The 15,341-nt window shown below is 38.0% G+C and overlaps 1 protein-coding gene across 6 annotated transcripts in view; it reads right to left on the reverse strand.

Annotated features, from left to right (window-relative positions):
* TANC1 (tetratricopeptide repeat, ankyrin repeat and coiled-coil containing 1) overlaps window positions 1–15,341 on the reverse strand; it is a 70,964-nt gene that overhangs the window by 22,523 nt on the left and 33,100 nt on the right. For all 6 annotated transcript variants that reach the window (XM_090143410.1, XM_090143413.1, XM_090143409.1 and 3 more), the window contains 6 exons: window positions 9,282–9,383; window positions 6,496–6,617; window positions 5,442–5,631; window positions 3,330–3,587; window positions 1,905–2,030; window positions 457–738 (listed from right to left, as the gene is read on the reverse strand). In XM_090143410.1, the coding sequence (XP_089999536.1) occupies window positions 457–738; window positions 1,905–2,030; window positions 3,330–3,587; window positions 5,442–5,631; window positions 6,496–6,617; window positions 9,282–9,383 (1,080 nt within the window). The remainder of the gene's footprint in view (window positions 1–456; window positions 739–1,904; window positions 2,031–3,329; window positions 3,588–5,441; window positions 5,632–6,495; window positions 6,618–9,281; window positions 9,384–15,341) is intronic.

The raw sequence follows: 15,341 nt of genomic DNA on the forward strand, positions 1-15,341 counted from the left end.
AGAGATATATTTACAACTTTACCATTTTGAAACAATCCAGCAGGCTTTTAGATCAAGATTACAAGATTACCATCATGATGTTAAGTTTTGTCATGAAAATTATGCACTTACTGATTCACTTGAACTAAGAGTTATTGTGTGACTAAACTGTTGGAAATCATCAACATGTAATCACATGTTGATTGAAGTGACATCAGTAGACACAGTGGCAATGACAGTCACATTATCCTTTCAATTAACATAGGCACTAGATCGGCTTGCAGACCTGAAGACAGAACTGGTTTATCCCTGGTGTCCCCGTTCACCGCAGGGGAGTTAGACCAGATGGCCTTTAAAGGTTGCTTCTAACTCAAACAATTCTGTAAGTCCTACTAAATTAGATCAGAAAAGCAAGCAACATTTTGATTCTTGTTACCATTACAATAAGCCAAACAATGACTCACAGAAGGGACTTACTCTGGGGGGACGAATTAGGACTGTTTGAAGCTATTTGCCTCATGCGACTTCCATGGCAGCTAAGTGCCACCAGACGAGAAATAATAGCAGTCTTCCCAAATCCCACATTCCCAGTAATAACTGTTCCTTTGCTCTCTGCCAGATCTGTATTCTTCAGTTTTTCTTCAATTGCCTGAAACAGCCATTCTCTTCCAACAAACACTGAGTCTGTCGTTATGCTTGGCACTTCAAACAGTAATGGCTTTAGCAAAATGTCTTGAGGCTTATAGGTGACAAAACGTGCTGGGAAGAAGTGGCAGGGAGAAAAGTTTATTAGAAGAAGCCAGACGTGCAATAAAACAGCACTGTCTCAGAAGATCATTTTGTTCAGTGACATTTTTGATCACGTTCACAGTCAGAATTTTTCTAAGGCTTTCATAATGAAAACAAGAAATAACAATTTGCTCAGTTTGGGTCACCTCCATAATTCCTATGAGAAGTAAACTTTAAACAAGTTTAAAAATATCCTGTAAGTATACTTGTATGTTTGAACATGACTTTTTAAAAAAAATCATCAATAATTCTATAAAATGAGGAGTACCAAACATTTTTCAATTTAACATGAGCCACACTGCTGAGCATTTCAGTATCAGATCTTCAAAGTTGTAAAAACACCTACAGAGAAATAAAAAAGGTAGAGAATTTTTTTTTCTAGTTTTAAATAAAGTATTTTTTAAGTAACATAAAAATAATGTTACCGTCCTCTTCTTCAGTCCCTTTGAAGCTATAAGAAAAGAATGTACTCTACACACAGCTAGAATCGTAGTCATGCTTGATAATACTAATCAACATGCTTGGTAAACACATGACAAGACTTATAGAAGGAGAAGTTGATTTTGATGCGCTGAAGTTTACAAAAACAGTAACATTCACTGATGTAATTTAACGTTACACAAACATTCACTGTTAATCAATAAGTATGAAAACAGAAAATTGCCAATAGTGTTTTTCAAATATAAGTAGCATATTTTTGTTACTAACAGGTTCAGTGGTATTAGATCAGTCTTCTTCCAACACCAAAACTCTAATGACAGTATCTGAAGACTTTTAATCCAGTGCAGTGTCTCTTAAATTGCAGTGGGTGATTAACTGAGTATCAGAGATGGTAAAGTATGGCAGTCAGGAAAGTCTGCATTGGTATCACATAACTTCACTATGGACACTCACATTCACATGATCTACACAGCACTGCTTATATGCACTTAGATAACAAAATACTGATTTACCATTAAAAACCATACGTTTTGTCTCTGAACCACAGCATTACGCAGCAAAAAGTATGAACAGGCACATTACTTTAAACAAGTTGTGTGATCTGTCAGGAGTACTCTAAACTATCATACATGTTACGAAATTACTGAATAACTGTGTGACTGTGCCAAGACAGTTCCAGATGAAAATGTGCCTACCTTTGTTTTCCTGCTGCACTCTTCCACCAGCAGTGTTGTGCCAAGGTAAGCGAATGGAAGTGCGTAAAGGAGTATTTCTTTGTCCATCCAAATAACTCAGATCTTCCAGTTTGGTAGAACTTGTTGCTACAGTATTAAAAAATTGAAGATCATTAAGCTTATTTTTGTTATACGATAAATTACACAGAATATTGTTATTTACAGTTATTTACAGCTCTTTTTTTTTAGGGGGGGGGTGGGGGGGGGCAGACGGGAATAAAACACAAGCTAGCAGTTTCTCTATGTGGAAAGAGAGATCTCTTCTTCCTATACTACTGTCTCCCTGAAATACTCAGTGAAAGCGTGGTGTTCTTCAGTCAAGTATGCTTTTCTCCCCAGCTTATGTATTCAGTGCAAAACTCGGGCTGCAGAATTTAAAGTGACACTGTAATTCCTGAAAAGAAGCTTAAAAAAAAAAAAAAAAAAAGACAGTTCAGAGTTGCTACCAAACTGTACCTTGCAGGTGGCCTAGCACTGGATTTTGGCTGTTGCTGACAAGCCTTAAGTTCTTGAAAAAACTTACTGAGCTGCCAGCTGGCATTTTTTTCTTTTGCTGTTCCGCTACTTTCCAATTAGACGGACTTAGCAGAAACATACACATAACACAATTCCTTTGAAAATAAAATGGAAAATGTTTCTTTTTTTTTTTTCCTTCAGTTGAACCAACAAGTTGGTACCTTCACAATGAGAACACTTATCTGTGCTTATTTATAATCTATAACTTTGCAGGTCCAAAATTTCAAGTGGCATTATTAGAATTATAAATTCCTGCCCAAGTTGCTAGAACATGCTATGCCAAATACTGTCATTCATCATTTTAAAAGTTGATTTACCAACTGTATTTCCCTCACACTTACCACAGTAAGAAAACTCCATGCAGCAATCTTTTAAGCTAAAAATACTCCCTTCTTTGAACAACATTTTCTAAATGGAATCAAGTACAGTATCCTCTTCTTCTGAACATCGATAATCAAGCCCTCTAACCCCTCTACTGCTTTTCTTCACTCTGAGTTTACTACTTAACTTCTAACTTTCGCTTAGCTGTTAACTAAATCTAGTGTCACATATGTATAGTATATGGCACCTACATTTCTCAACACTTTATCCAATCATTTTGTTTGCAGGATTATAGTTACATAACCAAATATCCTGTTACTGAATTTGTTGGGCACTGCTAAAGAAGTACATCTGACTTGAGCTCCGTTAGGTATTTATCAATTTCACAACACTTAAGGCAATTTATGTAATACACATCTATTTTGTTTAGAACTTATGCTTCTTTGTCCAATAAAAATACTTTCATACTAACAACGTAACTTCAACTGAAAGATTAAACAGAAATGTCGTATTATTAACAAAACCTCCTTTTTATATCTCCGTATTCACCTGCAACAGAGTTTGGACGAGGCATTATTAAAGATCCAGAATTCTGAGTATAAGGAACAGGACCCTCTCCTATTGGTACTTCTTTTGGCAAATTCTCAGCAGATCCAACGGCCTCCTCTTCTGCAACTGGTGAACAATTGTCAGTTCTTCGATCATGACCAATTCCTCGATGTGCTCCAGCTCTGAGACTCCCATCCTTGCTCCATTCCAAACTGGATCCACTACGATCATCATTTTCTGATGAACTTGTTACAGTTGCTGAGAAAGAAAATAAGATCTGAAGTACACATCAGAAGAAAATGACCTACCTGTGTTAATATGCATTATAGATTTCGAACTCATATATCACTTGGGGCCTGGTTTTGCAGTGGATATTCTGTTAAACTGGAGTAATAGTACCTATCTAAAAGGCCTAACAACACAGCTTCTCAAACTGTCAAATGCAATCAAGGAAAGCAAGCTTGACTGGTTTCATTTTCACAGAATCACAGAATGGCCTGGGTTGAAAAAGACCTCAAGGATCATCCAGTTTCAGCCCACCGGCTATGTGCAGGGTCACCAACCAGCAGCCCAGGCTGCCCAGAGCCACATCCAGCCTGGCCTTGAATGCCTCCAGGGATGGGGCATCCACAGCCTCCTTGGGCAACCTGTTCCAGTGTCACCGCCCTCTGAGTGAAGGTCAGAGCTGATATGATGCTGTCTTTTGGATTCAGGATGAGAATAATGCTGACAGCACAATGATGTTACAGCTGCTGCAGAACATTGCTTATGCAGAGTCAAGTATTTCTCCACTTCTCTGCCATGCCAGTGAGGAGGCCAAGGGTGCACAAGAAGGTGGGAGGAGATACAGCCAGGACAGCTAATTGATTATCAAAGCAGTACTTATAGCAGCAAGCAAGCAGGCAGACACAGTTTTCATGTGCAATTCCTTCTAATAACAAAAGTTATAATTAAAAAATTAAGTTCACAAATACACATCTTAAGTTTATTTTGATGAATCTTGGCATTTGAGATTTAGAACTGCTTCCTTTTACTGCCTACCTATATTTAGTCCATCAGCTAAACTTAAATTTTTTTTTAATGTATATGATTACTGGAATCATATACATATAAAACAAGAAGTCTTCAGGGTAGGGAGGATATTTTGCTTTATTTTTTTCTTCTGTAAGCTTAGCAGCTTTTATAAAATCAATTTTAAAAGGGACTGGTTAAGGAATTAGCATTTAAAAACAATGACTAACAGTGACTAAAACAGTAAGGAATACATCTTCCCATAAAAATTTATATTAACATGAATGATATGTTTTTTGCATCTTAGTCTGGACTTCCAGAAAATAATGTGAATGCAGCCACCTGGATGCTCAAAGGTACAGGCAGATAGTAGTGCTGATACTGAACCATTAAACCAGGGAGCAGAAATAAAGAAGGTGATACAAACAAGGCAGCAATGAATTTAGAGCTTTTCTTATTTACAGGAAAAAAACCTACTGAGGTTATCTAAAGATAGCTGACACAGTATTGGAAATGAATGCATTGACTCAGTTCACCCATCCATCAGTAGTGGATCACACAATTTCACCTCCTCCTTGATGCCCCATTTTAACCACACTTTCATGGAAATTACTCAAAGTCTGCACTGTTTCTAAACACCTTGATTTGGGTTATCCTCACAAGAAGTAGCACTGATTTTCTTTCACTGGAAACCAAACCAGCTTCAGGGTGCTCTTTCTTCATAATGAAATGTGGTACAGAGGTTAAAATAAGAGATAAACAGAAGAAATTAACCATTTAAATGAAAACAAAGAGAAATTAGAACTGCATCATGAAAAAAGAGAAATGCACACCTAACAGTTAAAACAGGTAAAAGGCCAGATTGGATGGGGCCCTGGGCAGCCTGGTCGAGCATTAAATGAGAAGGTTGGTGGCCCTGCATGTGGCAGGGGGGTTGGAGATTCATGATCCTTGAGGTCCCTTCCAACCCTGGCTATTCTGTGATTCTGTGAAAGGATTTGAAATGGGATCTAGCTTTGACATAAAATCACAGTTGTTTGGACTTGCAGTATTACAACAAGGTTAACTTCTATTAATTGCATTACTAATTAAAATGCTTACCTATTATTCCACTGTCCTTGCTCTCCAGGGTGGAGCTAGGGCTCCTCATGGTTTCACAGGGACTACCTTTGTTGGCTGCTGCTTTGCCAGTACAGCTATTGAGAGTTGAGCATGGGCTATCAGTGCTCGGAGATGTAGTGCTGCTTGTGAGGGTAGAACATGGACTGACTCCTTGACTGGCTACTGTACACTGCAATGTGAAGAAAAAGGAATAGTCACTGCACAGAAGGCAGTACACTACTGAGTGGACATTCAGAAACATTTTCTGAGTAAAAATTTCAAGAAGTAGAAGCTGTATCTCGATTGGAAGCCTTAATGACACAATTTCAGGTTACTCTTAAAAGTATCTTACAAATCTTAAAATTGAGACCTTAAAATCTTAAAAATTTAAAAATTCATGATTCACTTGTAGTTATAGACAGAATTCTTTTTTAAATATTTACTGGCAAAATATATATCCAAACTTTGTGTTAAAGCAATGGAAATGAAGTCTTATTAATCTTTCCCTGATGTGGAAAACCAAACTGATGATTTTTGAGGCCTGGGATTATAAAAGAAGAAAGGAAAGAAAAAATTCGTAATTACAGCGTTTCAGTTAGCATATGAACTTCATACAGATACCAGCTACTTGCTTCTCCCTAGCTCCTCTACCACTATATGAGGAAGAAAGACCATCAAATAGAAGTGAATTTCTTGGAGAGGAAAGGATACCTCCAAATATGCTCCTATTTTAGTAAACCACTGAGATATTCCCTTTTTGTAGCTCACTACGAAAACCAGGAAGAAATAAGGCAGAGCAAGGAAGAATGCAAGATCAACTCACAATTAAAAAAAAAAAAAACAAAAAAACCAAACCAAACCACAAAACACAGAAAACCAGATATCTATAACTTGACTGCTATAATCCAGCTACAATTCTACCACCTTATGACTATTAAAATAGAATCTATTTTGGTCAAGTATCAAGTAACTGCAAATAGCACATGCAGAGAAAAGAGCATGAGAACTCTCCAAAACAGAATGAACATTATATACATTTTTTCAATAATCCTACCATGGATTCATTTTTTTCTTCTATATGAGCAGATGTTGGTATCCCTTCTCCCAGTAAAAAACCCAATCTCGTCATCAATTCTTGTGCTGCAGGAGAACAGCTTGAGTCTTTATCAGGCTTTGCTTTAGAGAGAGGGGTAGGGAGAGAAAATTGGTGAAAAGTAGTGTTACACTTGGAAAACAAAAGGTAGAAAGAGTACAATTAGATGCAAGCAGCAGATCTTCTATCAGCTTCTCTAACAGAGAAGCTAATGCCACAATGCCACGTAGTCTTTAAACTGTTGGTAGACCTTGGATTCTCTGCATAGCTGCACAAATCTGGGGATAAAAACAAACAAACAAAAAATCCACCATTCTGCCAGTCAAAACAAATGGTTAAGTGAATTTAGCTGTATTAAAACAAACAGTTCATCACTGGATTGATGATCAACACGATGACTAGCATGAACCAACAGCAGTATGACACTACCAAAGCTCACTGTCAGATTGAAAGTCTACTCCAGTAATTTTTTATGAAGTTTCACATTATGTTAAAAATGTGAAAAGTAGAGTTAACACGTTATTTATAAACACTGCAACAATACCAATATTTCTTTATTGCCAACATTTTGGACTCATCTATCAAACTATAAAGCTATTCCCTAACAGAAACATCAATACAATACTTAAGTCTTTTGACTATTAAAAAAGAAGAACATGTTGGCCTGTCTTGTACTCAGGTGTATCAACTTAATAAGGTGTATCATCTAATGACTGAGAAATTGCTCACAACAGGAATTCTCCATTACAGAACAACGAGCTGCATTAGCTTCTACCCAGTCCTGTAATGAAGGAAAAGCGAAGGACACCTGGAAGGTAATAAGGACATCCTTCAAAACAGTTGTATCAGTGTATAGTTTGGAGACTTCACATAACAAAAAGTTCCTAATTGATGAGGAATGCCTCAGAGAATGAGTGAAGAAAGGGAGAGAGATATGATTGAATGGATTTATTAATGAAGTTTAAAAGAGAGAAACAAACTCAGTTGCACTTCTACACCATCAAAAAACACAGCAGGAAAATAGTAACAACTAAACTGTTCCTTTACTTCTGTTTTTCCTTTGCAGCTTTACTAGGCCAAATGCATGTCAGGTGGGGATTTTTCACACACAAAAAACAAAACAAAACAAAAACAAAAACTACAACATATGATCTCCAAACACATAAGACACAACAGATGTTTAGTGGCATTTACAAGAAACAGCATATTTTTCCCTAGCTGTAGACTGTAAGAAAACCAGAGAAAACAGTGATTTTAATAGAATTGAACAGCTTGCTCAGTAAGCTTTACTTTAATGTTTCAATTTTACTGAGCAACAAAGCCTACAGTTTGCAAACATGAGTATTTCACTGGACGAACATCCTTCTGCATTTCACTCCAGCTCAATGCCTGCTTAAACACAAAAACCGCTGAACTTTGTGGACAGGTTAAGGTTTTACTCTGGAATATCTGACCATCCTATAGCAATGCCAAAAGGAGGAAGTCTACAAAATGGTGTCTTCTGAAATCAGATAGCCACAGCTTTTGCAACTCAGAATATTGCCAGGTCTTGGAATATTAGGCTGGAAAATGTACTTCCTCTATAGTAAGTGTAATTTTGATTATTATCTTTAAAATAAAAAGTCTAGAAATTAAAGAGTTCATTAAATGAACTATTTCATTGCTCTATGAACTGTTACAAAAACCTATAATTATTTTATTTAAATTTTAACCTTGTACAAGTTTGAGTAAGTGTTAAACAGTACAAATGCCAGTTCAGCAACAAGGACAGAATCCAAGAGCCTGAGCTGTTCAGCCCATCAACCACTTATTACTCCTTACACACTGGGTTTCGGGCTTGGTTATTAGCATTCTCTTTTTCTGGGAATACAATTCTGTCAAGAGGAAGATTATTACGAGATGGTCATCTTCAGGTAAGGGAGATGAGGGCTACAAGCACTAACAAGGTTATGGAGATGGAAGCATGACGAAAACCAGGCTAACTATAACATATTACATAGGGCAGAGAGGAACAGAAGGAGGAAACAATTAGAGTGAATTCTATTTTCACTATTACTTATTAAAGATAACAGGCTTTTTTAAAAAATGACAACAACCATTTGTTTCCTTTAAAATTGAGGGAAAAGAAAAAATAAACAAAGATTACTCATCTGGAACTTGATGATCACACAATTAATTTAATGAAGTCTCTAAACTTAAAAAAATAAAAGTAAAATTAAACACATGAAATGTGAAAATGATATAGTGCATACAGTCATATACCAAATTATGGGTCATTCTGCTTTGACTAGGACATTCACTGTCAAAGCTACATTCTGTTATGGGCTTGCCAAATGTAATGAGCATAAAGCACCAAGAGCACCCATTGGCTCTAGATACCAGCTTTGTCAACATAGAATTCTGCTGTTACTACCTCTTCTTACCTAGGAAGCTTGCGTATGCAGCGCAGAGCTATGCATGTAGAATCAATTTACACTGAAAATGAATTCATAAAAAACCTAGTAGACCTTTGGCATACACAGTAATAAGCAACAGTTGATATCACTTTGCCTGCAGTATGCACACATCTCCAAAAGTTGAAACAGTTACGAAGATTGTGTAAATATAATGAAAAGCATCTCATCCTTACTTCAAGACCATGGCATTTGCCAAACACTCTTACAAATAAAGAATCAAATTTCAGTATTATTACTTTTTATCACTTTCTTTGAAGTGAATGGATAAATTATCACTGAACAGATTCTTACCATTTTGACTGGGTTCTTCTTGCTCTGATTGTTTTCTCAGCAGTAGAATTGCCTCACCTGGCACTCTAGGACTTTCCACATACTTGGCCTTCCTGATTGGACCTGTAAAGGAAAATAGCTGAATGTATCTAATTTTTTCCAGATGTACCACAGATTTCAAACGTAAAGTGTCTCTCCTCAGAGACACAAATAATGTAGAACTAGTTCTTAGACACACAGTTGCTACTGTAAGAACTCAAGAGCTGTTGCAGTTTCAGGCTTGTGAGAAATAAATGCTCTACTTGTGCTTTTTGGAATGTAAACCAGTCTGCTTACTCCAAGTCCTCAGGCTTTCCTATATATGTAAAGAGGGATTTTTTTTTTTTTTGTATGTTCAAACTTGTACAACTTCCAGCAGGCCTCCTTTTTACAGGGCTTTCATTTTCCAGTACAACAGGAAGATAATTTTGTTATTAGCACCTCTAAAACTAAAAGAAAAATGCTACAAGTAGTTCAGAGAATCACAGCATCATAGAATGGCTTGGGTTGGAAGGGACCTGCCAGCCTCACCCCTGCCATGGGCTGGCTGCCCCAGGCCCACCCATGTCCTTTGGTACCAGCAGGGATGGGGCACCCACGCTGGTCTGGGCAGCAAAACCAGGGCCTCATCATCCTCTAAATAAAGTATTTCCTCCTAATGTCTAACTTAAATCTCCCCTCCTTTAGTTTAAAACCACGTAAAAAGTTGGGCTCCCTCCTGATTATAAACTTCCCCCAAGGGCCGGAAAGCTGCAGTGAGGTCTCCCCAGAACCTTCTCTTCTCCAGGCCAAACAAGCCCAACTCTCAGCCTGTCTTCATAGCAGAGGTGCTCCAGCACTCTGAGCACCCTACTGGCCCTCCTCTCCACAGCTCCACATCCTTCTTTTGCTGGCGGCCCCAGGCCTGGAGTTCTCCAGATGGGGTCTCCAGAGGGCAGAGAAGACAATTCCCTCCCACTCCCCGCTGCCACCCCTCTGCTGGGCTGCTCTCAACGAGTTCTTTTCCCCATCTGTTCACATAGCTGGGATTGCCCCGACCCGGGTGCAATACCTCACACTTGGCCTTGTTGAACCTTACTCAGTTCACACACTCTTCAAGCCTGGCCGGGGCTGTGCAGATGACATCCTTTCCTTTTGTTGCATCAAACGCAGCATTTAGCTTAGTGTCATCTGCATATCATGGAATCAACAAGGTTGGAAAAGACCTTGTTAAATACTGATTCCAAGACAGACCCCTGGGGGACATCACTCATCATTAGCCTCCAGATGGACACAGAGTCACTGACTACAACCATCTGGCTGGGACATCCAACCAATTCCTTATCCACTGAATATCCACCATTCAAATCCATCTCTCTCCAGTGTAGAGAAAAGAACGTGGTGTGGGACCATATGAAAGATTTTGCAGAACTCCAAGTAAAAGACATCAGCTGCCCATCCTTTGCTGATGTCAGCACTCCACCACAGATGGCCATGTCAGTGGTCAGTCGCTAACTCCCCTTGCAGAAGCCATACTGGCTGTCTCGGATCACCAATTCACCTTGCATGTGCCTTAGCAAAGCCTGCAACATTAGCACACTAAATAACTCAAACTCCAGAAGCTTTAAATTACTCAATAGTTCATCCAAATACTGATGCATGTTCTGATTTTAAGGGAAGGTGAAAAAAACAAATTATAGAGTGGCTAGTAATGGTATTTGCTTTCATGAAAACATAGCATTCCTAGTTCACGAACACATTAAGTTCAAACATGCCAACTTTTAGTATTAAAGAGGTGCATAATCACAAACATACTTTTTCAAAAAAGAAGCTGATTCACTTAATTTTGCAGCTTTGTGCTTTGGTTTCAGGCTGTTTATGAACCCATTCCTTGCTAAATATGGTTTAGTAGCAGCTGCAGGAAATGTCAACTGCAGAACAGTGTTTCTTGTCAGCTAAGTCTAACTGAAAGGGAATGATGCTGCCCTCTAAGGGCTTTCAGAAAAAGTATACTGGTACAACCGGATCAACATTTGCACAATAAACACAATGCAGAAATTCTGATCTTACAGGCAGATTGGCTGCTACACATTAATGCACATTATGCCACTGAACTGAAATACCACCATATATATAAACACATATCTACATCCTGAAAATATGTGTCAACAGAATTTTTTAACGATAAAAACATTAACAACACTGAGAGAGTTTTAGAAAAGCATACACCAGCAATCTTGCAAAGTTGCTCTATGGAAAATCAAGATATTTAAGCTGAATGGCAACTGGGGATATCATCATTCATGATACTGAAAACTGAAGGTACTAAACCCAAATTCCTTCTTAAAGTATAAGAGAAGTCACTAGAACTATTGCAATTTTTTGTAAAGTGTCTAATAAAGCCACTTGAACTTTTTAAGGTTTTCGTGAGCTTGAGGTACTGATTCATCCAGAAGAAACAAAATATTGTCTGGAAGTCCCTAAAACACAGTAAATTACTAGACTTGGCAAAATACAAAAATTGAGGTGTTTCAGGAAATTTCCCCAGCTTTAGCAATAGATAATGTTTTTTTCCTCATTTAAATACAAGCTCTGGTTATACTACAGAGCTAAAATCTCAGGTTCTCACTATCATGTATGATTATCATAAGAGTAAGAAAGGAAGTTTCCTCACTTGAAAATATACCTGACATTCTGATTTTAATACCATTAGGCCACAGCAGTGACAGCTCCAGAGAAAATTATTGTATAGGTAGCATCCCACTTTTTCATCTTGTGTGCTTCTATATTAGTCCTTTTCAAAAGAATCATCATAATAAATAGTTTCAAAAGCAAAAGCACAGACTCCATCGTGTTTCACGATGACCATTTCCTGTCTAACTTCCACAGAATCCTGGACTTACAATTACACGATCACATACTATGTTTTTTTACTTTTATTCTTTTAAACAAGGAACCTCCAAGTTTAATTCTGTCAAGTTCAAATGGGAGAAGCTTCATTCTTAAGTGCTACATAACATTACATATCGTAGGAGAAGAAACGGAAATCATAAAATGGCTGCAGTATTTTAAGGGATATATTAATCAACCTGAAGTCTGTTGGAAGGGCACTGTGACAAGACACAAGCAATCCAGACTTCTAAAGAGTGTCAAGGTTATGTGTACTTTAGACATGAATTAGATGGATCTACCAAGGATGATGCATAACAGCTCTTCCAGCACAGGTTTGGGATGTAATAACCAAAGCCTTGGTTGTACTGAACATCAATCACATAGTGGGTTACAAGAATGACAGGAGTGAGAAAAGCAAATGGCAGACTACAAAGCCTGAACTTCAAGAGAACTGCCTCAAGCTTATTCAAGCAATTCAAGGTTGAAAGAGCTCAGGATATTGTTAGGTCTTTAATAACAGTCTCCTCCAAGCACAAAACCAGTCCACCCTGATACTGCAAACAAACATGAGTTTGGCTTTGCTCACAGCTCTGCTTCAGTACAAAAAGGTGGTATACAGGAGCTGGTAGCAGGAGAAAGGAAGGAACTTAGAAATACTGTTGGGCATGTAGGGACAATATTATGAAAGCCAAAGTCCACTTGAAGGTAAAACTGGAAAGAGAAGTTGATAACAAGAGCTCCTACTGCTATGGAGAACCACCAGAACAGTTAGGGACTGGAGCACTTCCCTGTCAAACACTGAAACTTGTTACTCAGGCAGGCTGTGTAGTCTCATCATTGAAAGTTTTCAAGATCAGACTAGGTAAAATGCCCTCAGCTGATCCTACTTTGTGAGAATGTTTTGGGTACCATGTCAAAGGCCTTACTGAAGTCCAGATAAATGACATCAGTGGCTCTTCCCTTGTCCATTGATTCAGAGGCACCATCATAAAAGGCTACTAGGTTGGCCAAGCAGGATTTGCCCTTGGTGAAAAAATGCTGGTTCTCCTGTATCAGCTCCCTGCTTTCCACGTGCATTAGCATAGTTTCCCAGGAGGATCTCCTCCACGACCTTTCCTGACACAGATGTGAGACTGATTGACTTACTGTGACTTACTGATCCCCTTCCCAGACAGAGATCTCATGCTGAAAAATTCTTTCTTATCCTGCTTTTTTCTGCTCCTTTTTCCACCTCATCAACTCCTTCATTAAGGAAGCTTTTGACTCCAACAAACCAGTAGCTTTAATTCTGCCAGTAATTTTTGGCTCTTTAGTAAGTTAAGATATAGTTTCTCTCTTCCCTCCTTTTATAGTTACAGTTGAGGATTGAACCAGATCCAGAAGCACTGGTACTCTTCCAAGCTCTTCAAACAAAAAGCTTCCCCACCTCCTATGCAAATAATTAAAACACAGTGTCACTCACAGTAGATTGTGCAAACATCTACTAAGGCTTGTAGAGCCTTCTGTGTTCCAGTTCAGAAGCTCAGCTTACTCTCCTGTGGTTTTGCCTGCGCATGGATAATGAAGTTCTAGGGCTGAACTCCTTGCAGACTGACTGGCAAAAAGGCGGTTATTACCATGCATGCACTGCAGCAAAGGTACCTCTGTCAGTTGTGCACACTTATCAACACACCCATCTATAATGAACCAATGTCCTAACACATGAGGAATAATTTCAGACAGATCAGTTCAGGCTCAATCCTGAATCCCTACCTAGAGTGGTAGTGCATAAAAGAAAGGGAAAGAAAAGTGCCTTGCCAGTAATCAGAACAGCAGTTTCAAAAAGACATTAAAGCCAAGTCCAGGGAATCCCTAGACTAGCAGTTTCCAAATCTGTTCTGAATAGATGCCTCTAAACTTGCTGAATACTAATGTCTCCAAACTGGAGAGCTGATAATTACATTATCCATGGAACAGATATGTCTATGATGGAACAAAATCCTCTTCGTCTGAAGGCACAGAACAAAACCAACATACTACCCACAGTACACATGCAGCTAATACTTTCTGGCAAAAGCATTCTATCGTCTGAATCTGGAGTCAAGAATTGCCTGAAGGTATACAACATTCAAAGGGAAACTCATATAAAGTGTAACCTGTTTTCCAACAACTGCATATTAGATAACTAAAAGAAAATGGAAACAATCTAGAAGGTAAAATAACCCTTCAGAATTAGCAAACATGCACCTGATTAGGGATAATACTCCTGACAGCAATGAGGAAATACTTCTTTTAATGTAACTTAAAATCATACATTAAACTGCTCCTGTTTGGATATGTACGCTACTTGAACGCCATTTTATGAACCGTGTTTTCTGTTTTCCTGTGGGTTTTTTCTTGCCCTCCCACACCCCCACTACATGGTGTAGTATATTTCCAAAATTTACTAAGATGTTCAAAATGTCTGCAATACCATCTGCTTAACAGGATACAGTTAAAGAACTTGTCTTCTTTCAAACACTATCTATGAACGTGCAACTTTCTGGAAAGGTAGGAAATGAAGTTTAAAACATACCTCCAACACTGACTGAATCACTTTTGGTGGAGTAGAAATGCTATTTTTTCAGCAGAGATAACCAGATTGTGAGTGGATGAAGCAAGTATGGGAGGAAAAATTTTGCCCATATCCAACTCAAAATGCTGATACATTTGAAGAAGTGACAAGAGATAGTAAAGCTTTCTGCTTAGGCAATAGAGAAGACAACCAAAGAAAAGTAATTAAAAAATAACCCTCCAAAGTCACAGATTAACACCTACTTGGAAAAATGTAGAAACAGCAAGGAAAGGAGAAACAGTAAAAGCAAACTGTTAATTAATTTCCATTACATAGTGTTATTCTACACAATATTTTAAAATAATGTAATCAGGAAAAAAAAATATTTTCCCACTGATGACATAAGCATAATTAAGTACTTATTTTTCAATCAACAAACACAGATGCAGGACAAGATAAAAGGACATATTTGCTAGAAAAATAGAAATGTTCTCAGTATGAAGCCCTCAAAAACACATTCTAAAAGTGAGTAACTATTGCTTAACTACAACTTCTACTTTTGAATGTATAACTCTGAAACTTATTGCTAGGAAAACATGACTGATTTTAATTTACTAACCAAACTTTGGTAGGTAACG

This window comes from Phasianus colchicus, chromosome 7, assembly GCF_987193195.1.
Source record: "Phasianus colchicus chromosome 7, bPhaCol1.hap1.1, whole genome shotgun sequence".
In the NCBI taxonomy this organism is placed as follows: Eukaryota; Metazoa; Chordata; class Aves; order Galliformes; family Phasianidae; genus Phasianus; species Phasianus colchicus.